Source organism: Gopherus flavomarginatus, chromosome 6, assembly GCF_025201925.1.
Source record: "Gopherus flavomarginatus isolate rGopFla2 chromosome 6, rGopFla2.mat.asm, whole genome shotgun sequence".
NCBI lineage: Eukaryota > Metazoa > Chordata > Testudines > Testudinidae > Gopherus > Gopherus flavomarginatus.
In genome coordinates, this window is record NC_066622.1 from 12987037 (window position 1) to 13011129 (window position 24093).

At 40.6% G+C, this 24093-nt stretch overlaps 1 protein-coding gene across 13 annotated transcripts in view; it reads left to right on the forward strand.

The window, feature by feature from the left end:
- Positions 1–10812: 10812 nt before the first annotated feature.
- Positions 10813–24093, forward strand: part of LOC127053138 (neural cell adhesion molecule L1-like protein) — a 1307741-nt gene continuing 1294460 nt past the window's right edge. For 7 of the 13 annotated variants that reach the window (XR_007774952.1, XR_007774953.1, XR_007774954.1 and 4 more), the window contains exon 1: positions 11189–11573. Coding sequence is in view for 6 of the 13 variants with exons in the window: in XM_050957282.1 (XP_050813239.1) it covers positions 11377–11573 (197 nt within the window). In the remaining 7 variants the exon portion in view is untranslated. Of the gene's footprint in view, positions 10936–11188; positions 11574–12089; positions 12108–24093 lie in introns of those variants that run through there. The other 6 variants (XM_050957283.1, XM_050957285.1, XM_050957295.1 and 3 more) reach the window with 5 other exon arrangements.

Genomic DNA, 24093 nt, shown 5'->3' on the forward strand with positions numbered 1-24093 from the left:
GACAAAAAGCTGGATATGAGTCAGCAGTGTGCCCTTGTTGCAAAGAAGTCTAATAGCACATTGGTCTGCATTAGTAGGAGGGAAGTGATTATTCCCTTTTATTAGGCGCTTGTGGGGCCACATCTGGAGTACTGCGTCCAGTTTTGGGCCTCCCACTACAGAAAGGATGTGAACAAATTGGAGAGAGTCCAGTGGAGGGCAATGAAAATTATTAGAGGGCTGGGGCACATGACTTATGAGGAGAGGCTGAGGGAACTGGGCTTAAGTAGTCAGCAGAAGAGAAGAGTGAGGGGAAATTGGTAGCAGCCTTCAACTCCAAAACAGGGTTCCAAAGAGGATGGAGCTAGGCTGTTCTCAGTGGTGGCAGATGACAGAACAAGGAGCAATGGTCTCAAGTTGCAGTGTGCAACATCTAGGTTCGATATTAGGAAAAACTATTTCACTAGGAGGGTGGTGAGGCACTGGGTTACCTAGGGAGGTGGTGGAATCTCCATCCTTAAGAGGTTTTTAAGACCTGGCTTGACAAAGCCCTGGTTGGGATGATTTAAAGGGGTTTGTCCTGCTTTGAGCAGGGGATTAGACTAGATGACCTCCTGAGGTCTCTTCCAATCCTAATCTTCTATGATTCTAATACAAAATCAATATTGCTGTTGCATAGTTACAAGATTTTTTAATAAATCAGTTTATGTATCTTTGTTTTGCTAAGTAGATTGAGCTTTTTGAATCTTTCAGTGTAAGGCACGTGTTCTGATCCTTTGTGTTCCTCATTTTTATGTATTTTCTATGAACCCACTTCGATTTTTTAAACATCCTTCTTGAACTGTGGACACAAGAATCAGACATAGTATTCCAGCAACAGTTGCATCTCTGACAAATACAGAGGTAATATACCTCTCTAGTCCTACTTGATATTCCCCTGTTTATACATCCAAGGACTTCACAAGTCCCTTTGTCTGCAATTTCACACTCAGAACCCATGTTCAGCTGATTACCCATAATGACCCCAAGTCTTTTTCAGAGTTACTGCTTCTTAGGATAGAATCCCTCATTCTGTAAGTATGGCCAACATTCTTTATTCTGAGGTGTATGGTTTTACATTTGGCATATTGCTTATTTGCACACAGTTTACTAAATAATCCAGATTGCCCTGGAGTAGTGACCCATCTTCTCAATTATGTACCACTTTTCCAATCTTTGTGTCATCTGCTATAACGATTTTATGTTTTCACCAGATTATTGATAGAAATGTTAAATAATATATGGCCGCAAACCAATTTCTGTGGGACCCCACTAAAAATTGCTGAGTGGCAGATTCAGAACCTGTATCAGGACTAACAGATGTAATTTCCGGCATAGGCACATCATTTGGCATGTTATTTTCAGCCTCTCCAGTATTTGCTATATTTTGTTAATTTAGCTTTAAGGGGTTTCTCTGGGCTCCAATAATATCAATTTAGAGTTGCATTTTTGGTAAAATCTCCTGGGTAAAGAATTGGAAATATACTTGACTTTTTGCTAAATGTTTTCCAATTATTGTCAGAGATATTCATAGTTCTTCTTCCTATTTCTCTGGAGTCTAAGGTTCAAAGGGCTCTGAAAAGAGCTAAACCATTTATATGTGTTCTTTGCTACATGAGAATTGCCAATTTTTTTTAAAGTAATACTTTATTGGAAAGCAAGTTACTGTGTGCTATTGATTTCCTGCTTGTGTTAATAACTTTACATGACTCTTGATACATTGGACTGCATGACAAAGACATTTCATAATTATGATCTAGATTTTGAAGGCTGCCAGTTTCCTGAATATCATTAGGTCTTTTTTTTTTCTATATCTTTATCTATCCAGTAGTCTTTGCAAGTGATCTGAAATTTAATTGCAAAAATGTGGATTGTTTCAGGTAGTAGCTAACAGCAAGTTGTCTAGATTGAATTTAGTTATGTGCTTGACATCCTGGATATGGAGGTCAGGGAAAGTAGACATGTGAATGCAAGAGCTCCAAATGGTTCAGTCAACATTCTATCTATTCTTATCCAAACTGGGATATAGCTAGTTTAAAAAAAAAAATCAAGCCACGTTGTGAGAGGGTAGGTGCAGAAAGCTAAATGGTACAGGTTTCAGAGTAGCCGCCGTGTTAGTCTGTATCCGCAAAAGAACGGGTACTCCTGTTCTAAATGGTACAGGTGATCACATTTGTTTTATTTTTTGTTTTTATTTATTTTATTTTCTTCTTCACACCTTATGAGATGTGTGAGGTTGTTTAATTTCCTATAGAAAAACAAAATAATAATGATCTTGGCCAGTTGTCTGTAATGCTTAGTGGGGTCTTCACTGGTATTAATTCTTGGTTATATGTTCCTTTTTTACAGTTGTGACCCTACTCACTATTGACAGTGATAGCTGAAACCATCTTTGCATATTGGTTTTGTATTATGATGTGATCCAAATTCAAATAATTCTGAGTGGAATGTTGTGCCCACACCTTTTCTCCCAAATATATAATTGCTTTGTGTATATGGAAGAGTAGACGTGAGTATTGTATGGTATAAGTCTGGCTTTTGGATGTATCTGTTCGGTATGAATTATTCCAATTTAGAAGGAATCCCAAATATAGAGGAAAATGGATCATTTGAAGCCAATAAAAGTGAAATTAAAGAGCCTGGATTATCTGGTAGAAGGAAAATATCTTTTCAGAGACTGATCTTAAATTATGTTTATTGATGGAGATGCCTTTAATTTTTGGCCGCTGTCTTATTCACAAGGGTGATATCATAATACCAATCATTAAGACTGATGCAAATGGGGAAAGTTTTCTATGCATGTTAAGAAGACTGGACTGAATCCAAATTTTCTTAGCACTTACATTGAACAATATTGTTTGATCCTGTCAAAGGCCTCGTCAACATCAAGAAACAAAGCTATAGCTGGAGGCTGGGATTTTCAAAGGGCCTAAAGGAAAAAAGCACCCAAATCCTTGAAATTCAATTGGAGTTGAAAGCCTAATTGCCTTGGGCCCCTGTGAATCTCAGCCAGAATTCCTAAACATTGTACCTGGTCCATGAAATATTTTTCATGTGTTGCCTTGGTAGCCTTTGTTTTACAACCCCCACCTGGAAACCACATATAAGTATAGGAGTAACCTCAATAAGTTTTGTCCCTTATAATTTGTCTGGTGTCTAACCTTCCGAGTTCAGAAGGAATATGTGTTGTAAATGTCCATAGCTCTCCCCTTTTTATCTTTCTTATAAGTAAGATCAATGCCATACTCATGTCATGAGACAGGATTCCTTTTCGATAAGTGTCCTTGATCACTTTTTTTAGGATTAATACCAGCTGTGCTTGGAATGTTTTAGCAAAGGCAGCTCCAAAGGCACTTTCACCTGGAACTTTTCCTGCACTGTGCTCCTGTACAGTATTCTAAGCCTCCTGGAATGGTATAAATCTGTCCAGCAGATGCATCTGATCTCCCTGAGACGGCGTGTTGACCTCAAGTTTATTCAGGGGGTTCAAACCTCCATATAACTTAGTTTGTAAGTGCTATTAATTAAATGGTTAAAAATGGTAAGAAATTGATGGCTGTTTTAACTATCATGGTTTGAAAACTATTAATCACTGGGAAAGCCAGGTAATAATCAGTGTTTGAGTATTTCTGTTCTCTTTTTACAAATGGGAGCACTAGTTATAGACTGTAGCCATACCACCTGAAGTTGTCTGTCTTCACCCACAAAGCATCATTTAGCTGGATCATTACTTGTCAGGAGGAAGACCTTTACAAGGGAAGTGACATTGAAGGTATAATAGTCGCCCTAGTCCCCCAATGTGATGCTGCCTTGGATAAGACTTTTAAACAAGGTTCTGACTTCATGTGGTTATGACATATCCAAGGGTACTTTTTCCACAAGACTAAGAGCTCTTGTGCCTTAATCCACATCTGGGAATCTGGCTATTTTCTGACTTTGTACAATTCCCTGGTAGTGCTGGTTAGAGAAAAGAAGAAAGAGAGAAAATGAAGAACTCCTTACATAGTCATGTGGTACTATTAGTGTTTTCACCTGAAAGGTGGCTATATTTCTGTGGTGGTTGAAGAAGCAGTGTTAAATTTTTGCTTCAGTGCGTACAGTTTATAAGGCTCTTAGGAATCTATTTTAATGTAAGATCATTTTGCAAGTTTCATAACGAAACATCTCTGTTCAGAACTCCGCCTCTTATCTTTATTGTACAGGGATTGTATTTTAACTTTCAAGTACAGTCAGGCTGTGCTTTTTTTAAAAAAAAGTGTGGAATTCGTCTAGGGCCAGATCCAGTTCCTATTACTGTCAGTGGAGTTTTTCCATTTACTTCATTGTAAGTTGGATCAGGCCTCCTGAAAATGCCATATGATATTAAAAATCATTGTTAAACTTAGGGCTTTATCAAATCTTGCATCATCTGATAAAGTGTTTAAGATATAACAGTCAGATGTATGCTTTTGAAATAAGGAACATTGCTCAACAGGAATCTTACAGGTACAAAATATTATTCAATAGTCCTGTATTTACCAATTTATATTTATTATTCTCCCAGCTGCCGTATTATGAAACCCTGAAATATTAGCCTCAATGTTCTTTTGAGCTTTCAGAATAGGATAGTAGACTCATTCATCTTGGCTGTTTCTACCATATTAGTAGTAGTAACACTATTTTACATTTTAAATTGCATTTTAAGTGCTATATTTTAAGACATGTAGCTTTATTTATTATTCTTTGCTTTCAGATGCTAATTTTGGATATTTTGCATTCTAACCAGCAAGGAGTGAGTGAACTATAATTTTAATGATCTGTTCTCAGGCATGTAATGATAGTAAAATTTGGATCTGAAAGAAGTGTTCTCAAACTGATCTAACTAGCCTGATCACTGTGAAAAAGTGCTGTACTTAATTGGCCTTCTGAACTAGAATCTTACTATCAAACAATATGAAATGCCAATATTATGCTAAAATGCTGTATCTAAATGCGTCACATTAGCAAAATACCAGTTTAGTGTTCTGATTTCAATATGACAGTATTAGTTGGCCATCACATTACAGGTTTTGTATTCTGTTGGTAGTATCCACACTGCTGTTTTTTGAAGGGTATGAAAGCTTTTTTGGGGAAGGAGGCAATCTGTAGTTTAGTTGTCCAAATTGGTTTCAGAATGGAATCACCTAAGGATACAGTATTGGGGTAATTCTGTTTTTTTACTTTGCAGAAAAAAAATATTCCTGATTCCTCTGAAGTTATAAAGTGGCAACAGAGACTTTTTTCGGATTGTGTGTGTGTGTGTTTTCAACTTGTGTTATTCCATAATGGCTTTTCTTTATAAAGTGAACTTGGCTCATTCAGAGACATATGAATAGGCACACTCTGTTCTGGCACACGGTTGCCAGGAATCTCTATTTCCATATCAAATCCTTGGTTCTGTAGTTCCATGCTAAAAGCTGGCAAACACCAACTAGATAACTGGGCAATGCACCAAAAGGAGAAGGACTCTAGGGTGGAGGGACTAACTACACTGAGGCAGCAAGTCTACCCTTTCAACACATGCATGTACTTGGAACTCATACTGTGGAGTTACTGTACCGTACAATTTTGTATTGAAGTGTTTTGTTGGGAATGTCACTATTACTCAGTACAAACTTCCTCCCTCTACCCCCCAGAATGTTAAAGGTCTCACTTAACCCCCTCAAAAGCAAGTAATGTAACGTACCGTAAATTACAACCAGAGACTTTTGTATTAATGCAGAGAAGAGCCTTACAGACAATTCTAGTGCCATGACTAAGTTCTCTGAGAAAATGTCTTCTAATTAAGGGGATACTATCAGCTTAAAAGTCACAATTCTTTCTACCTGGTATTGTTACAAGTGACACCTAGAATGACTGTAACTGGAAGAGATGACAAAAACAATTTGTTTCTTTTTCTTTTTTTTCTTTATGCATTGTGCAATTCTTTATGCAATTTCATTTAGCCAACTTCACTGTTTCCCTTATATAATCAGTTAATTAACCTTTGCCTCTATTGTTTATATAAGTTTTTCATAAGAGATTAAACGTTTTTAAAAGTAGGAAAATGTGACTGTAAAATCACAAAAAATTGGCACCCGGACTCAAGTAGGTGTAGTATCACCTGAAACTACTTTTAACTCATTTTAAAATTGACTAGATTCAAGTTGATGGTGTCCCTATCAGTAAAAATCCAACTTCTTGAATCAAAGTCAATAGCAGGACTAGAACTTAAGTTTCTAACTTCCCTGAAGGAGCACCAGATTTGTCAGACAGATGAGATCATTGGCCTATCTACAGTAGCAAAACCCTCTTGTTATGCACCTAGTCAATTGTGCAATCTTGTACTCAGTGTTTTAAAAAAAAAATCCTTCATGACCCCCTCAAGTAATCAATTTATGCCCTGAAGCATGAGATTTGATTACCCTCGTTATTGTCTTAGCTTGCATGGCTACAAATATTATTAGCAGTCATAAAATTATCCGGCCTTTAGAAAAACAGCATAGTTTTAAAAGGCCACAGCATTTGACTTAATGACATCTGAAGACTGAATTCCAAGGGTTGATTGTAAATGTGTAAAATGGCATGTCCTTCTATTTGTTTTAAATTTGCTGCCCTTTAATCTCATTGACTTTCCCCTTGTTCTTATTGTGAAACAGGAAGCAAGCAGTTTTCATTATGCCCCTACCGTAACTTTCACTGTGCCAGTCAAGACCCTTAAAGCTTTCTGCCTTTCAAAGATAAAGGTGAGTGCTTTATATTAGTACACATATTTATTTTTAAAAGGAACTCATAAGATGTGCACCAGTCATCACCTTGCCCTCTTTGCTTTATGTTGTATCTCTTTCCCTGTTCCTTTATCTTTGCTTTTCCTTTTAAGATTAAAAGCTCTTAGGGACTGGGGATGTGTCTTCATATGTGTTTACAGACTTCCTAGAATATTTTGAGTGCTTCTGTAATTTTTTAATAAGAGCAATAATCATCATTTGAATTGGTATAATGGCTACAATTGAACTGCGCCTCATTGGTTACTCTCAAAATTCTGTAATTCATGTGACACTCTGAAATGCTGGGCTGAAATACAATTGTCAGAAAAAAAAGTCATTCTCATAAAATGTTTGTAGGCATGATGTTACTTAAGCCAACCGATCAACTTCTCCATCACCATTATGTGTTTCTCAGAAATGTTGCTTTGGGGAGTAATACTTCTAGGAATTACATCAAATTGTGGCTATGTTATCAGTAACAAAATGCATTCAGCTGTTGGTGTTCCTACCTACTCATACACCTAAATGTTTCTGAGATTGTTTGCACTCAGAAATACATAATCTTCCTTAACAACTATACATGACAGTTGTGCATGTATTGACAATCATGGGCAGAATGATTCTTCCTCCAAAGAAGACATTATCAGCTGTTCTCTTATCTCAAGTACTGAGCACTCATATTGGGAGCCTGAAGATCCAGGTTCTAACCTCTGACCCTCATATATGACTTTGAAAATGGCCTTTTTGAATGATAACTTATTACATGAAAGTAATAGCTATTTTTTAAAATAAAGTCAGATATAACTCGACTCTCTTTGGCAAAACCTTGAGCTAAATTACCTAACCTTTTATTCTGGCATTTGATTTGGGAAGACAATACATATTTAATGTGTACTATATTTTTAAAATGTAATCAATGAGCAAAAATTCAGCACCTGTGAAAATCAAGCCACTTTCATGTAGATGTTTAGTATGAATGTAAGAGCCTATATTTAGGCACCTGGGTTTGAGAGATTTGGCCAATGTTCCTATCTGTGTGTCTCTAGCCAAATGGATAATATTTTGAAGCACATCTTTTATTTTCAGGCAAGTAATTCAGGGAGAGAGGAACCATCTGTTTAGAAGTACCCATGTTACTGAACTGTCTTTGTTTTCTTCCCATATTAAGAATGATTTGAGTGCATGTAACGCTTGGTCATTTTCATTATCTGCTGAAGTCTGAAGGATGATGGAATACATCTATTTAAACCACATCTAAGAAAAACTGTGGCCTCCAAATAGAAAAGTTTTTCACTAGTGTCTTATCTTAGTATTAATAACATAGTTTGTGTTATACTTGTAAGGCAATTATTTATTTAGCTGAAGTATTCTTGATTGTTTTACATCTATCTATCTGGTTTTTTTTTTCTACAGGCAAGGGAAACATAGGCTGAAACCCAGAAAAATGAGCAAAGGAGTCAGTCTTTTCAGTGAAACTGTGAGTTAACACAGCGAAGCTGGGGCTAGAGATTAACCAGCCATGCAGGTGAAGCTCTGGGAAGTCAGAGAATCAGCCCACTCCTGGCTTCTGCTGTGTATATGAGGAAATGGCTGATAATGGGTGTAGTCTGCTATTTGACCCGAAGGCTGATGCTGGGCCTTGTGGATTTATAGTGCATTCATCATTAAGATTGCTTTACTGATATCTCCATTATCTATTCACATTAGTTTGTGGAGGTTTCTTGCAGGTAAAGGTGTGGAGGCCCATTGCATGAGTTCTCAGATGCTTTGGAGAGCAGTGCCATGTAAATGTGGCATTTTTTTCATTGTTTGGGCTGAATATACCCACAATCAGCAAATAGACCTAGGCTTTAGCTGTGACAGCTGGATCCAGTGTCCACTTTAGTCAATGGAAAAACTCCTGTTTACTTTGCTGGGCTTTGGGTAAGGCCCTAATTGCAGATAAATCTAGGAATTCAATATTTTGACTTTTACAAGCAACCAAAAATTCACTCCCTTGCACAGAGGTAGGTTATTCCCTTCTGCATCTGGTTGTAAATTTCAGCAACCTTATAGTCACAAATTGGCTGAGTTACAGTTATTGAGACAATTCTGTCTGTATATTGGTTGATTTTATGTGATTGAAATGTAAACCATAGCACTGACTCAGTACAGATTTTTGCATTCAGTTTCCTTATCCAGAACAAATAAAATATATTACCATCTTTCTTATTAGCTTGCAGAAATTCTCTCCTACTACCTCATTTGCTTTATAACATCTTTTCCTCAGCCTAATGTGCCATTTTATTCACCTCCTGTCCAAAAATAAACTCACCTAAACAATTTTGCCTGAGGCCACGTCTACACTACAGCATAAAATAGAAATTATTAAAACCGGTTTTATAAAACTGGTTTTATAAAATCGATTTTACGCGTCCACACTAGGGCACATTAATTCGGTGGTGTGCGTCCATGGTCCTAGGCTACCATCGATTTCCGGAGTGGTGCACTCTGGGTAGCTCAGTAAAAGAATGAGACCAATAACTTCGATTTCCGTCCACACTAACCCTAAATCGATATAGTAATATCGATTTTAGGGTTACTTCTCTCGTTGGGGAGGAGTACAGAAATCGATTTTAAGAGCCTTTAAAATCGATTTAAAGTGCCTTGTAGTGTGGACAGGTACAGGGTTAAATCGATTTAACGCTGTAGTGTGGACCAGGCCTGAGGTGGACAACAATGGTTCCCTGGTACATCAACACTTTCTAATTGTTCCTATTTTAAAAATCTGTAACTCCAGTTGTAATAATCCCCATGAGTGCTAGCCCTCCACTCAGTCTAGTTTTATGGTGTAATGTGCATTTATAATCATTTTTGTTCATTACATCAGACCAAGCTCAGAGAGGGAAAAAAATGGAAAGGTCACATTTCTGAGGCAGCGGTGAAGTAGGAAACTGTAAGAGAAGTCTAAGCACTCATAAAATCCCCTCCCCTCTTTCCTGGGTAAAATCTTTTAAGAACATGGCTGACAGATTGGTGATAGTTTGTCTTCGCCTGCCTGCCTAACACAGGGGAAACTTCAGTGTTACTCTATGGAATAAACAGGTTATTCAAGGAAAACACACAGAGGTAAAAGCCAATCTTTCCACTCCATCAATGTGTTCCAGAGATTCCAAATGCTCACTAATTCAAAAGAGGTTAATTTGGCTAGGTGGGGAAAAGAAATGTAGAGGGAGGTGGAGAAAAACGATTATGTACGAAGTCTCAAATGATGTGGGATTAATTAACTTTCAGAACACTCTGAATTTAACGAATCTGCTATGATAATAATTGCTTACAGCACCTGCCTTTTATGAGGAGGGTATAAAGTTTTGTCTCTGGTGGAAAAGGGAGAGGTCTGATTTAGATGCAAGAAGAGAGTCTGGTGTTATATTTAGTCCCAGTGATTTAATTAACTTAGGTAGTGGGCTCTCCACCGCCTCCCTTGGTAGTTCAGTCCATTATTTGAAGAGTCTTGCCAGTTGGTTTGTCATCCTCCCTCCCAGTTCAGCCATTATTTTCCTTTTCTTGATTTTGTCCCTTTTCTTCCAGTTATATGTAAACTGCGGTTTTCGGTTGTGCCATCCATGGGTACAGTTATTGAAGAGGACCTAACCACTTGCGGTCAAGAATATGCCATTGTGTCTTCTGGTGGTGGTCTCTGGGGCACCGCATCTCAGGGGCTTCTGAAGCTGGGGCCTTAACATAGGCCCCAAAGGTCCCTTGTTGTAGCTCTCAGCTCTTGGCCCCTGATTATCAGGGGGGTCCTCGGGCATCTCCATCTCCACAGGGGTGCTGGGGGTACTGCTGCATCCCTGGCTGGAATAGTAATAGCAGACACCAAATGGGTGGGCTCCAGTAGCAGCACCCTCACTGTAGAAACTGTGCCAGCACCCAGGGAGTTTGGGCTCGCTGTTCCCCGCTCTCCACGGGCTCCCAAGCCTCCAGGGAGGAGGAGGAGGAGGAGGAAGGGGAAAGTGTGAACATGCTGGGACGGCGCCCTGCGCTCCTCGCCCTCTGGCAGCTGGGGAAGGAGACAGGCACTTAGCCACAGCCTGCCCGGAGAGAGGGGTGAGCCTCAGCCGAGGGAAGAGGCACCCAGCGCTAGAGCCAGGGGATCCCCGATCTTCCCAAGGTACGGCTCGCTGCCCTCCCGCGGCTCAGCCCGGCCGCTGATCCGGATTGCCGCGGCCCGAGGGAGCGGCTGCATCAGGTGGGGAGCCTTAGAGTGGGAGTGGGGGCTCCGGCTGCCTTGCAAACTGCTCCCCGCCTTGCAGCTGAATCGGGTGGAGGGGAGGAATTTGCCCCCTCCCCGCCGCCCCCCTTTATGCGGGGCTGGCTCTGGCTTTGCTGAGGCTGCCCCAGATCCCTCGGGAGGAAGGCAACAGCTTCCCGCTGCTGGAGAGGGGCGTGTGCTGGGGAGCTGCAGGCTGCCACCCTCCCCTGCCTGTGCGGGTGGTGGGGAGCGCGAGCTGCTGGGCCAGCCCCAGTCTGTGTGCGCGAAGCCGGGGGAGATTTGGGAGGTTTCGGGGCTCGTTGCCATGGCTCCCGGGAAGCTCCGCCGAAGGAGATATTGATGCCGGTCACGGAGGGAGCCTCCTTCCTTTCAGCGCGTTTCCCCGTTTTTTGGCTGCGGGGGGAGGGAGGTGAAGTGATTAATTCGGAGCGCTGGGACGGGGGAGCTGCTGCCCACGAACCGCAGCCCCAGCCCGGCGCCTCTCGCTTTCCCCTGCGAACTCCGGGCTCTTCCCGGCGGGGGACCAGCAAGCCCAGGTACTGGTTGGGTAGGGGTGTGGCTGGGCGCGGGTGGAAGGTGGGAAGTGGGGTGGGGGCATTTTTCTTTGACAGGAGGTTGAGGTCAGTTGGTTTCTTTTCTTGCGAAGAAGCCGATCTGCCCGGGGAAACATCAGATCCGATGGGGGGAGGCAAGGAGATGGGGGGATGCTGAGGCAGGGGGTTTAAAGCGCTCGGAAAGCAGCTGATTGCACTGAAACATCGTGTGTGTGTGTTAAACCGGGGCTCCCTGCAACAGAGCAGCTGGGCTGGAGTTAAGCCCCAGCCGCGGCGTAGCTTGATTAGCTGGATGCAAACGCTTTAACGCTCGCTGGAGCCTTGGCAAGTACCAAGGGGACTCAGATCAGTACCGCTGTGCGAGGGAGCTGGGTTGGCAGGTCTTAGTTGGGCTTTGGAGTCTTTTTGCTCTTTGGCTTCGCTTCACAGTGGCTCTAGGACAGAGATCGTCACCTCACACATGTGGGGAGCAACACATGAATTACACATTTCCTGAGTCGGAGGCATTTTGAGATGGTCTGTCCTTATTGTCCAGGCACTTTAGATGCAGTTTTTTTTATAAGTGCATGCTGTGTGACACTGTGCAAAACTGTTGCCCAGCGAAAGTTTGCACTGCAGAGCTCTAGAACACAAGGGGAAACTTTCAGCAGAAATAGCAGGCGAAGAAAAGATCAATTTTGTATCTATGTATCCAAGATCACAAACACAAATAGCTTGAAGCGACCGTTAGTTTTAGGATTGTTTCTTCTGAATTTCACACTTCTTTGTGAAAGTTCAAGTTTGAAAGCCTCAATTTAAGTTTTCTTGGGGGATATATATTTTCAGATTCTTTTGGTGGTGGTGGGTGGGAGGGACATGTTGGGTTCCCCCCCCCCCCAATGGTCATCTCTTTTTCTTACAAACGTTTAACATCTTTCATTAGACTTGTGGTAATTCATCTTTGCAGTAAAATGTAGATGAATTCACCCAAAGTAGGGAGAAATGCAAGAACCTATAGGTATTAGTGATGTGTGGTAGTTTAATAACTTGGATTGTACAATGAGAATACCATTAATCAAAAGATGCACCTGTTTATAATAATTTTGATAACCACAAAGTTTTATTTAATAAGTGATTCCACCTACATTTTCTGATTGCATAATTTCAGTAGGCTTCTATGCAATGTAGTAGAATAAATTAACCAACGGCCCACACACAAGCCTTTGCCTTTTCTCACACAGCTCATCACTAACATTATTTGGTTCAAGTTTTTGACATGACATGTTTTAGGCAGGTGGACAGATAAGTTGTAAAATCATGTCTGAAAATGCAGTACATTTTCATACATCATTAACAGGTAAACCATATATATGCAAATGTTTTTATTTCTAGTAATTAGAAGTAGTTGAGTCTGATACACATTGTTGGGAAATTGCACAAGTGATTTGACGAATCTCATTTTGTTTGACTCTGGATTTCTATTTTATCTGGCAAAGTTAAATTATGTTGTTGAAAGTAAGTGTTAATGGACTTGTATTTGGAAGAACGTCATAAGCACCACTGAGCACTACTGAATAAATAGAATGAATTGACCCCCTAGTATTACTCAGAAAGATAGTGACTTATACATTTAAAAAAAACACTCCCTAAAATGAATATTCTATATATTTTTTAAAAAGATGTTGACCAAATTTGAAAACATTGGTGTCATAGCTTTATTGGAGTTGTTCATTTGCTCATTGGCACATTATAACCCATGATCCTTTGCATGCAGATTTTATTTACTTAACAAAATTTTGTTTCCAAATTTGGTCAGCATCCTGTAAAGGAAAAATATAGAATAAAAACAAAAATCCTCCCTAAAATGAATAATGTGATATATCACTGATGTCCTAATATGACCTTTTGTGGTGACTTCAAAATTACTGAATGATTTGCTCTCAGAAAGGCAAATTGTTTTTAATGGAATTGAAAAGGCTTGTGAATCTGTATTAGTTACTCAAGCATGAGTCCTTTTATTGTCAATGGGAGTTTTGCCTGAGTAAGTTGATTACAAGACCAGGTCCTATGATAAGGGCAAGGCATGGGACAAAATAATTTATGCAAGCAATACAGGAGAGAAAAAAACTGCAGGATTTGTATGAAAATTCTGGAAAATGCTCATGTCCAAAAAAATGTAAGCAATTTGGTCTTACCATAAATATAAGCATAGCTTTTACATTCACACTTTGAAATTGATAATACAATACATTTTAAACAATCAGAATATGAGGCATTGAATTCTGAACCAGAGACTGAAACAAGACAGTAAGGATACAATGTTTTCAATTATGTGCATTTTGATAGCAGTTTTATCCTTAACTCACTGGCTGTCTATAGAGAATGCAATTATTATGGGCATTTACTATGTGCCACATTTGTAATTAAACTTAATGAGTGAAGCCATAATAGTACGTCCATTTATTCCAGAAAGCCCAGAGATGAGCATTCTCTTTAAATGAAGATTATATTATTCACAGCATTTTAGGTCTACCTAGTGTGGTTTGGACTGCAGCCATTTTGTTAGCTATTAAAAATGTAATTTATCACATATCACTGGGGGAAAAAATCAACAAAAGCTAGCTGCAAATTACATATAGTGATTTTTGTGGACAACTGTTTGCATGATAAGGAAGCTTTCGTCTTCATTTTCCCAGTGGGAGAGTATAGTGACTACTTTAAGCAGTACTAATTACTCCATTTTATCTTGCATGTGTTATAATGGTGTGGTTAGTTAATTAAAGCTTTGCCCATTAGTAGTATGTTAAGAATAATGAATTAACAGATCGCATTTCATCAAAAGAACATCTAAATTTATCTTCTAAGAATGAAAGTGTTGTTGTGTTGCAGGAAGTCTCTGGCTTTCCCAAGGAACAAATTTGTTGGAATTCCTTAGCATGGTGCTTCAGAGCCTGATGAATGACTTGAATTGATTACAAACAAGTGACACTGGAACTATTGGTTGCTTAGCAACCCCACATGATTCCACAATTTTCTTCTGGTATTTGTCCAGTAAACTAGAAAATTCTGTTTTAGTTAAACATCATTTTTTGCCAGTACAAAAGCCTCACCATAACTAATTCAGATTATATGTTACTGAAAATGATGTGCCTTACTCTAGTATTGAAGCTGGGTAGCAGAATGTGTTTGAAAAAGCAGGGAAGGGACAAAAAATCATTACTACCATTGCTACTTGGAAACTCAGAATTTGATATACTCGGTGTTTATAAGTTGCAATTAAATATTTGTCCTTTCTCAGTCAGACATCTGTTGAAAGGAAACCATCAGTGGGAAGCATAATCCCAACAAAGAAACTCATCCACTGAATGCTTTTTGTCATGCTGTCTTGAAATGTGAGGTCCTGATAGGTCATGTTGAGTTACATCATACTTCATTATGACTAAATGGAACATAACATGGAACATGCAGGTTGATGATTATCTGAATTATATCGGGGCAGTTTGGCACATCCTGTAGTTCATATGACTGGAGAACTTTGCTTGGCAGTCCCCAGTAGCAGAAATTTGTTTTTTAAGATGCATTTTGTGTATTGCTTTGTCCAAAGGAAATAACAGATTTAGGATTCAGCAAAGTGAAAGAAAGATAAACATAGACAGTCTAAATTACAGCAGGTAACAAAGATATAACCTATTTTTAAAAATGTATTGTACGATTAACGAACTGCTTTCTGCTCAACATCTAACAAGACATTATAATATAGTTCTTCTCAATAACACTCAGAATCTGGGCCATTATTTTTGAAGAGTGTCTTGAAGACAATATCCAATGTTTGTTTTTGTTTTTTGGTGATCAAAACTCCCATAATTCCACTTGGAGTTCCTGTATCTGAAATAATGGCAAGATACAGGCTTATACTCTAGATGCATAATTCCTTCATATGGAATGTAGAAAACTGCTTTGTGTATCATTTTTAAATAGATCCAAATTGAATTATATATTATGAATTCAAAACAAAAGGGATTCAATGTAAAACTAAAGTTCAGATTTTGATTGAAGAGAAGTCAGTAAATTCAGTGTGAAGGGTTCCTCACTAAAATATTTCTGCCTCCTTATATGTATTGATACAGTAGAAACTCAGAGTTACGAACACCAGAGTTATGAACTGACCCGTAACAGCATACCTCATTTGGAACCAGAAGTACGCAATCAGGCAGCAGCGGAGAAACGCACACTCTCCCTTGCCCCAGGTGAAAGTGGGCAGTGTACTGGTAAGAAGTGGCCGCTAGTACAGGCCTGTATGCAGCTGATGTTAAACTTTGACGTCACTGCCCCTTTTGTCCCCTTCCCCCCAGTCGGCGGCCCTGCCAGTAGGGTCCTTGAAGCACTGTTGCAGCAGCACTTTAACATCCCTGCCCCTTTTGCCCTCCCCAGGGCCACTGAGATGGGGGAGCAAAAGGGGCAGCTGGCCTGGGTCCGGTGATTTAAAAGGACTCGGGGCTTCCAGCCACCACTACCACGGCAGCAGCTGGAGCACCGGGCCCTTTAAATCGCCGCTGGAGCTCCAGGTGGCGGTGGCTGGGCGAGGCTGACCCCTCGCACCACCCCTTCTGCCCAAGGTCCTGTCCCTTATGGGGGCCCAGAGCCGGGCCGCTGTACTGGTAAGACTTTTAAGTTACTTTCACCCCTCTCAACCCTCCCCCCTCTAAATACAGTACAGTACTGTGTTAAATGTAAACTACTTTTTTTAAAAAAATGTAAAATTTAAAAAAATAGATAAGGTAAGGAAACAGTTTCTGTGCTTGTTTCATTTCAATTAAGATTGTTAAAAACAGTATTTTTCTTCTGCATAATGTTTCAAAGCTGTATTAAGTCACTGCTCAGTTGTAAACTTTTGAAAGAAAAAACATAACGTTTTATTCAATTAAGAACAACCTCCATTCCTGAGGTGTTGGTAACTCTGAGGTTCTACTGTATATGGTATATGGCCTGATTGCGGCTATCTATGTGCTTTTGCACGCCCCGTTAGCCAATCCCTAGATGTTGGGCATCTTATTAATAAAAGTGTTGGGACGTTAATTGAATGTATAATACTTTCCCTACAATTCTGTTCACCCACATCAGGTATCCCATAACACTTCGCATTAGTTGCCGTAAGCTTTTCGCTTAAGTAAATAGAAAAATGGATCTGGATCAGGACAAAAAGTGTTTCCCCATAGGAAGGGGTATGGAGTTAGTCTCCTAGGACAGCATTTGAATGTCCCAAAGGAAAAGGACAAGATATATGAATATTCTACACTGGTACAAACCTAGGAGGTGTCCTCATGCCCCTTGGTACTAGAAATGTATTTGTTCATAACGAAGAGATAAGGTATACACTACGGTACCACAAAAACAAGATGGAAAGCTGATTGGTTAAGTTTAGTTTCAGATGTTGCACTCAGTAACCTTTTCTTTGTGAACAGGTTGGGTATAAAAAGATGACTTTAGGGATGTAACTTTGAGGGCACACCTTCTGTGCAAGGCAAATGTAACAATGCTGCTTATGAGACAGAGTTCCGGAGACCGGTATTGTATTGAACCTTTTCTCCGTACTATATTGTCAGCTTATAACAATCAAGCTATCTGAGATTATTTGGTTTCAAATATATTTCATAATGAACTAAGGTGTGGTCAAGCAATTGACTATTCAATTGATCAACAATGCCAAAACCACCTGGTACGGGGTAGAAGGCTGGGCAGACACTTCTGTTTAGATTCAGGCTAAAATCAAAACCTGTGGAGAGAGCTCTCCACGTGTGGCCCCTGGCTGGAATCATGGAGAGATTTTCCAGGGTGGACCTTAGTGACTTTGGATGGTAGTGTTTATATCTGTGTGAGTATGTATCCATTGATCTCAATGTGAATTGTACATCCCCACTATTTATCTGTATACTTATGTCGCTGTTATCCCTGTGGGTTTTGAGCACCCCTGCTGATCATTCTTGCTCCTAGTAAAAATAATCCATGTGGGGGTGTACTGAGGTGAAAATCAGAGATATGGTGGCTACAATAATGTTTCTTTTGCTTCGACTGAAAGCTTTTAGGGATGGGGTTGTCTTTTGTTCTGTGTTTTTACAGCACCTAGCACAACGGGATCCTTGTCCATGACTGGTGCTCACACATGCTTTCACAGTATACATAATAATCACATTAATGTCCACATGTTTTGGGTCCACTTCCATGATTAACTCCCAGAATGTGTAAATAAGAGTTAATAAAACCATTCTTGCAGGAGTATATTACAAACTATGTACACGTGGTCATGTTTCCAAACAACCTAGGTGTATGCATAGCAAGAAACTTTGGACTAGATCCTGGCATCATTCTGCTGTTAGTTCTCCCATCAAGGTCAGTGGAAATTTCAAAGGTAGACGGACAGATCTGAACTCTGCAAAATAAAACCACAGTTAAAAATAATCACACACAAAAACACTGCTGTAACAGCTTAAAGCCCCAAACCAGTGAAAAATCATAAGGCCTCAGATCGTAGTAGTCTTATGTGGATGGATATGGATATTTTTAGCTCATTAAGTCTCCTTATCTTTATTGTTAAGGGGGAAAAATCCCCTCAAAACATGACAGTCTCATCTGCAGAGCATTCCTTGTTAATGTACGGAATTGCTGTCTGTTACTTTGTATCTGTTATCTCCCCATTCCTGGAACAATTCTGATCCCTCATGTGACTTCCTGACCAAGCACATTTGATGTCCTTGTGGAGAACCTGATGCAGCCAAATAGGCTGGGTGTGGTAATGGAATCTGGTGGACTATAGGAGGTAGCACATAATGCCTAATGTATCATTTTGTGACAACCAAAGAGCAAGGTATTTGTATACATTCCTCTGAGGAATTAAGAATAGCCCCAGTACCTAAAGTAGTAAAGGAAGGTACACTACCACTGAAGGCATTTAGTCCTTCTTGTCAATCACTGAGACATGGACAGTTGTGCCTGCTGGTTGGAGCAGGCATTGGTAGCCAGGAATCAGAGGCCAGGTGCCAGAGCCAAGGGTCCTAGCCAGAGTCAAGAATCTGAGTCCGTGGTCAGAACCAGGTTACCCAGAGTGAGGCAAAACTGGAGCAGGGCTAGGAACAAGCAGGCAGAGGAGTTGTTATGGCCATAGGCAAATGCTTTGAGTAGCTGCTGAACTGCAACTTGAGAGCTGGTCTGCTGACTCTTCCAACCAATCTGGCAGTGCATCCAATCAGATGGCCTGCTGCACTCCTTAGGTTGCTGGGAGACTGATTCTGCTGCAGGCCCTGATTCCTGACACTTATTGAGAAAAAAGTATTACTCACATTCTAGGAAAAGCCTATTACAAGCATTTCTGTCTTTAATGCTAGTGCTGTCTGACATTTGAGCATCATTTAAGGTTTGAATTTTTTTATTTTCTCCTATGAAGCTGAGGCCCAAACACAAAAAGAATTGTTGTTTGCTCTTTTTTTGCACCTGATTTTTGCATGCACTTGCATGCACAAATGCCTTATGTGTGTATGTAGTGGCAGTAATTGCCTGTGTATGTTAGGTAAATGTGCATGGTAAAAAATGGTGTTGACTCAAGATCTCCAATTTATTTCCCTTGCTTCCTCCGGGTAAATGTACCAGACATTCAACACAATTAGAAATACAGTGGACTTTTATGGGGTTTTAATATTTGTTGAAGATTGTTTTGTGCCCTGCCCTGTAGATGTGGCTTCCAAGTATTTGTTTCCCTTTCTCCACCCCATCCCCAAATACAGGAGATGGAGTTTGAAACTGGAGAGGGAGGGGGGAAGCCATACATTATAAATGTTCTCTACCAGATGAGCATTACTGTTTATATCATTATACAGTGTTATAGTTGTGCTAATATTAATCAGCGTAACTCAGGCCCCGATCTTGCAAACTGTTCCATCCAGCAGGACCCTCATAAAGCTTCATGGAAGTCACTAGGGTTTTGCATAGATGCAGACAGAATTACCAAGGCTTTAGTTTAGAAGCTGTTTTTAGGTCTGTGAGTAGTACGGTGACTTCATTGTTGTTCATATGAATTCCCTTGTGTTTGTGATACTGTTAGGCTAAATGGTGACACAGAACTTTTTAATATTTTCCAGCCTATTGAATTAGCTGAATAATTTGTGACTGTAGTGGCTGAATCATGTGTTTGAACAATTTTGGGACACTTTTTTTGAATACAATATTTGATAAATCTTAGCTTTCATTATTTACCCAGTGCAAATATGGGTCACCCCAGAGAGGCTAGTGCTTATTTGAGAGCCAAGGGCATGTTGCCTTCTGTCATGAGGTGTACAGACCCCATGCTGTCCCATCTGCTAAAGCATTAACAGGGGGGATGAGTTGCCCCCTCAGCTGGGGCTGAATGGTGGCCCTACAACAGCTGAGGCGATAGAAAGGCTGCAGGTTGGAAGGGAGGGGTGACTGCCAAAGAGGCTGAGAACCACAGAAAGCAGGCTCCTTCAGCAATGGACTGGCAGGAAGCTGCCTGGGTAACTGGACTTCTAGAAAAAGAGGATCATAGACTGTGTGTCTGGGAAAGCCTACAAGAGAGGTATGGTGGAAAGTAGTAAGGGAACAGGAGAAACCAGTTCTAACAGCTTCCCACAGGATCCCTGGGCTGGCATGCAGAGTTGAGGGTGGGCCTGGATTCCCCTACCAACCCAGCAGAGGGGTTAGTAAAGCCTGAAGGACAAAGGCAGCTGAACTCCAGGCAGAGCTAATCTCAAGGTAGAGACTGTTGGTCCTTTGCTAGGATTACCAGCCTCTTGACCTACCAGACTTTTTACCAACCCATGAGGTGAGAGATGATTAATGATCCTGATGGACAGCTGGTGTTATAATAAGGAACAACCAGACGTGGGTTTATACAGCAATTGCTGAACAACGGGGAAGCAACCTCCTCAACTGTAAAGGGGTGCCACTGGCCAAAAACAGTGTCATTAGGATTCTCAAACTTTCAGAATGTTTCCTGACACTCAGTCTCTGGGCTCTTCCTTCCACCTGATTGAGAAACCAGCAGCTGTTTTTTTCAGGTAGCTTATTCTCACCAGGGAGGAAAGGCATAAAACTCGCTTGATGTAAGAACAGCTCAGAACTGAGAAAATGTAATGCCCTAATTGCAGAAGTCAAGCCAGTGTTGACGAACTCCTCAATAGCTTTTCCTACCTAAGCTTTGTGAGAAAGGAAAGGGGAAAAGGTGAGCTGTAGCCTTGTTATGGCCTCTTCAGGCATCCTACCTCCTGCTTCTCCTCTCCTTCAAAGTGGGCTGGTCCACACTACGGGAGGAAATCAATCTTAGATACGCAACTTCAGCTACGTGAATAACGTAGCTGAAGTCGAATATCTAAGATCGGATTATTCACCCGTCCTCACCGCGCGGGATCGATGTTCGCGGCTCTCCCTGTCGATTCTGCAACTCCATTGGGGTTGATGGAGTTCTGGAATCGATATAAGCGCGCTCGTGGATCGATATATCGCGTCTAGATGAGATGCGATATATCGATCCCCGAGCAATCGATTTTAACCCGCCGATATGGCGGGTAGTCTGGACGTAGCCTGTGTCTCTGCTTGGGAATTCTGAATAGTAAGGAGGAAGAAATTCCTTCGCTCCGTGGGTGTTCACATCTCTGCAGCTTCCTTTTTGAGCTGCCTTTTATTGACTGCTCAGGGACGGTCCCTTCTGTAGCTGCTGGAACTTGCTCCATCCTCTGGGAGCAGGAGGCTACATAAGGGTCACACATTTATGGAATAAGTTCATTTGTAACCTTTGATCTTGATTAGAGGTGGCCAAATGTTTAGCTCTTGGAGGACATGGTGATTCCACATTAAGGGTATGCATTTCACTGGCGGTTGCTTGGGTAGGAAGTAGATGTGCACATAGCACGGAAGTTCAAGCCCAAATCTTCAAATATTTGGTCTTGGTGGTAAAATGCAAGACAGGGATGAGATTTTCAAAGCACTTAGGTGACTTAGGGACTCCAGTCCCCTTGACTTTCAATAGTTTTCTATGAGACTGGTGCTCCTAAGTAATTTAGGAGCTTATGAAAATCCCATCCCAAGTGCCTATAATTGGAATGATCATTAAAAACTAGTTGTCTCAGCATGCACATTCCACAGGTCAAATCCTACAATGTACTCAGGCTAGAATTTCAGTCAAAGTCAGTGAGGTTACTCTTGTAAGATTACTTGAGTGAGTTGCAGGATTGGGCCAACCTCCCTTTCATTCTGCTGCTTTCTCCCACCCAGCTATATCTCTCCCACACCTCTTGCGTTTACAGTTTGATAGCATTTCACTGTCAGATTTTCAGCCAGTAACACGTACGAAGTAGTCTCAAATGCTGCATGTTGTGCTTCTGCGGCACTTTAAAAGAGAGAAAAGAAAGGGCTGGCCTCCTGGGGAATATTCCTGTAGCTTGAAAGTGCACTTTTTAAAATGCATCATGCAGCTTGTCTCCAGCATGTTGCATTGTTACAAGTCTGAGGCATCTTTAAAACACTTCACCTTGGGTTGTTATTGTAATTTCCATATCTAGTTACCCAAAGGTGTTAGCTTTAATGAAGAATTGGTCTGTTCAAATAAGACCAAAGATAAGGAGAGCAGGATTTGGCCCTCAGAGGCCAGAACAAATCAATGGCTAACTTACAAAGACTAACAAAACAGAGACTTTCACATCCAGAATTTTTCATGTGGGTTGCTGCTGATAAAAATTAGCAACTGTAAAATTCTTCAGTAATTTATTATTGATAACTCTGGTGCACTGTTCTATCTAAATGGTACATGGCAATTAAACAGAGTGCGCAATATGCTTACAACCCAGTGCATGTTTCGGTAGGTTTTTATTTTCTCTCCTCTCTGGATCCTGCTTCAGCAAGATATGTGAGCACATGAGTAATTGTTTTTGATTTTTATCAGGACTACTCATGTACTTAAGTATCTTGCTCAATTAGGGTCTAGTTCTTTCCTCTCAGCATTCTGCTTCATTTCTTCATCTCTCTCCAGTAGTGATTTGGACCTTCCAAAATGCCCTTATTGGGGGATGATCTTATGAGTCTTGCATTTTGACCTGAACATGTTCCAAACTACACTTCATCTGATCTTTGGTAAGATGAAGTTCTGCTACTGAAAATACTCTACTACCTGTGCTACCGGGTGACTTATCTTGAGTCAGTCTAGCTGAAGTGTCCATCAGAAGTATGACATTGCACTCTATATGATGTTATGAAAATATGCTAATGAGTTTCAATATAATGTAACTGGAATATGCTTCATGCAAAAGATCTCTTGTAAGGTATCCTTACAAAGCTTATAATCTGAATGTGATCATCCTCTTTGTTTATATGTATTATTCTTGTATCTGAAACTAGAAATATGAAATATAACTCTGAGGGCCTATTGTAATTATGCAAAGTGTGGGTCATTAATCTTGATGGCTCCCATTAACCCAGACAATTGACTGTACATGGCTCTGTTTACTTGTAAGACTTCCTGTGTGCTGGCAGGTGGGTAATGAAGTCTTACGGTGACATGGGATCATGTCACCTGAACTGGAATCCATCTTTAACCTGGTGCTTTTCCATTTAGAAGGCAAGGTGGGAACCCAGAAAGGGACAAAGGATTCCAGCCTTGTGCAAAAGATATATAAGGGAGTGGAACAGAACAAAGGGGGCAGGGCAGTCATGAGAAATCCCCTAGCTACCACCTGAGCTGGAACAAGGGTTGTACCAGGGGAAAGGATTGTACACAGACTAGGAAGGCATCTAGTCTGTGAAAGGAGCTTATTGAAATATCTTGGAGGGTGAGATTTTACCTGTATTCAGTCTTCTTACTCTATTAGGCTTATACTTGCATGTTTTGTTTTATTTCCTTGGTAATTCACTTTGTTCTGTCTGTTATTACTTGGAGCCACTTAAATTCTACATTTTGTATTTAATGAAATCACTTTTTCCTTATTAATTAGCCCAGAGTATGCATTAATACCTGGGGTGGCAAACAGCTGTGCATATCTCTCTATCAGTGTTATAGAGGGCGAAAAAATTATGAATTTATCCAGTATAAGCTTTATACAGGGTAAAATGGATTTATTAAGGGTTTGAACCCCATTGGGAACTTGGCATCTGGTGGTTGGAGACAGGAACATGTCTTAAGCTGTTTTTAGTTAAGTCTGCAGCTTTTGGGGGATGTAGTTCAAACACAGACTCTGGTCTATAGCAGGCTAGCATGTCTGGCAGAACCAGGCAGGGTTCTGAAATCCAAAGCTTCCAGGGAAAACTGGCTCAGACTGGGGTTGTCTTAACGCATCAAGTAGCAATCCCAAAGTTGGTTTCTGTGATCCAACCCATCACAAGGAGCATCACTGCTTTGGTGTTGACTGAATTTGGTGTGGGGGAATAATACTTATAAAGTCATTCACTTAAATTGCAACTCTAATTATGGATAGATGGTGGAGGGAGGGGAGGAGAAGTAACTGGATGCTTGTTCCCAGTTCCATAT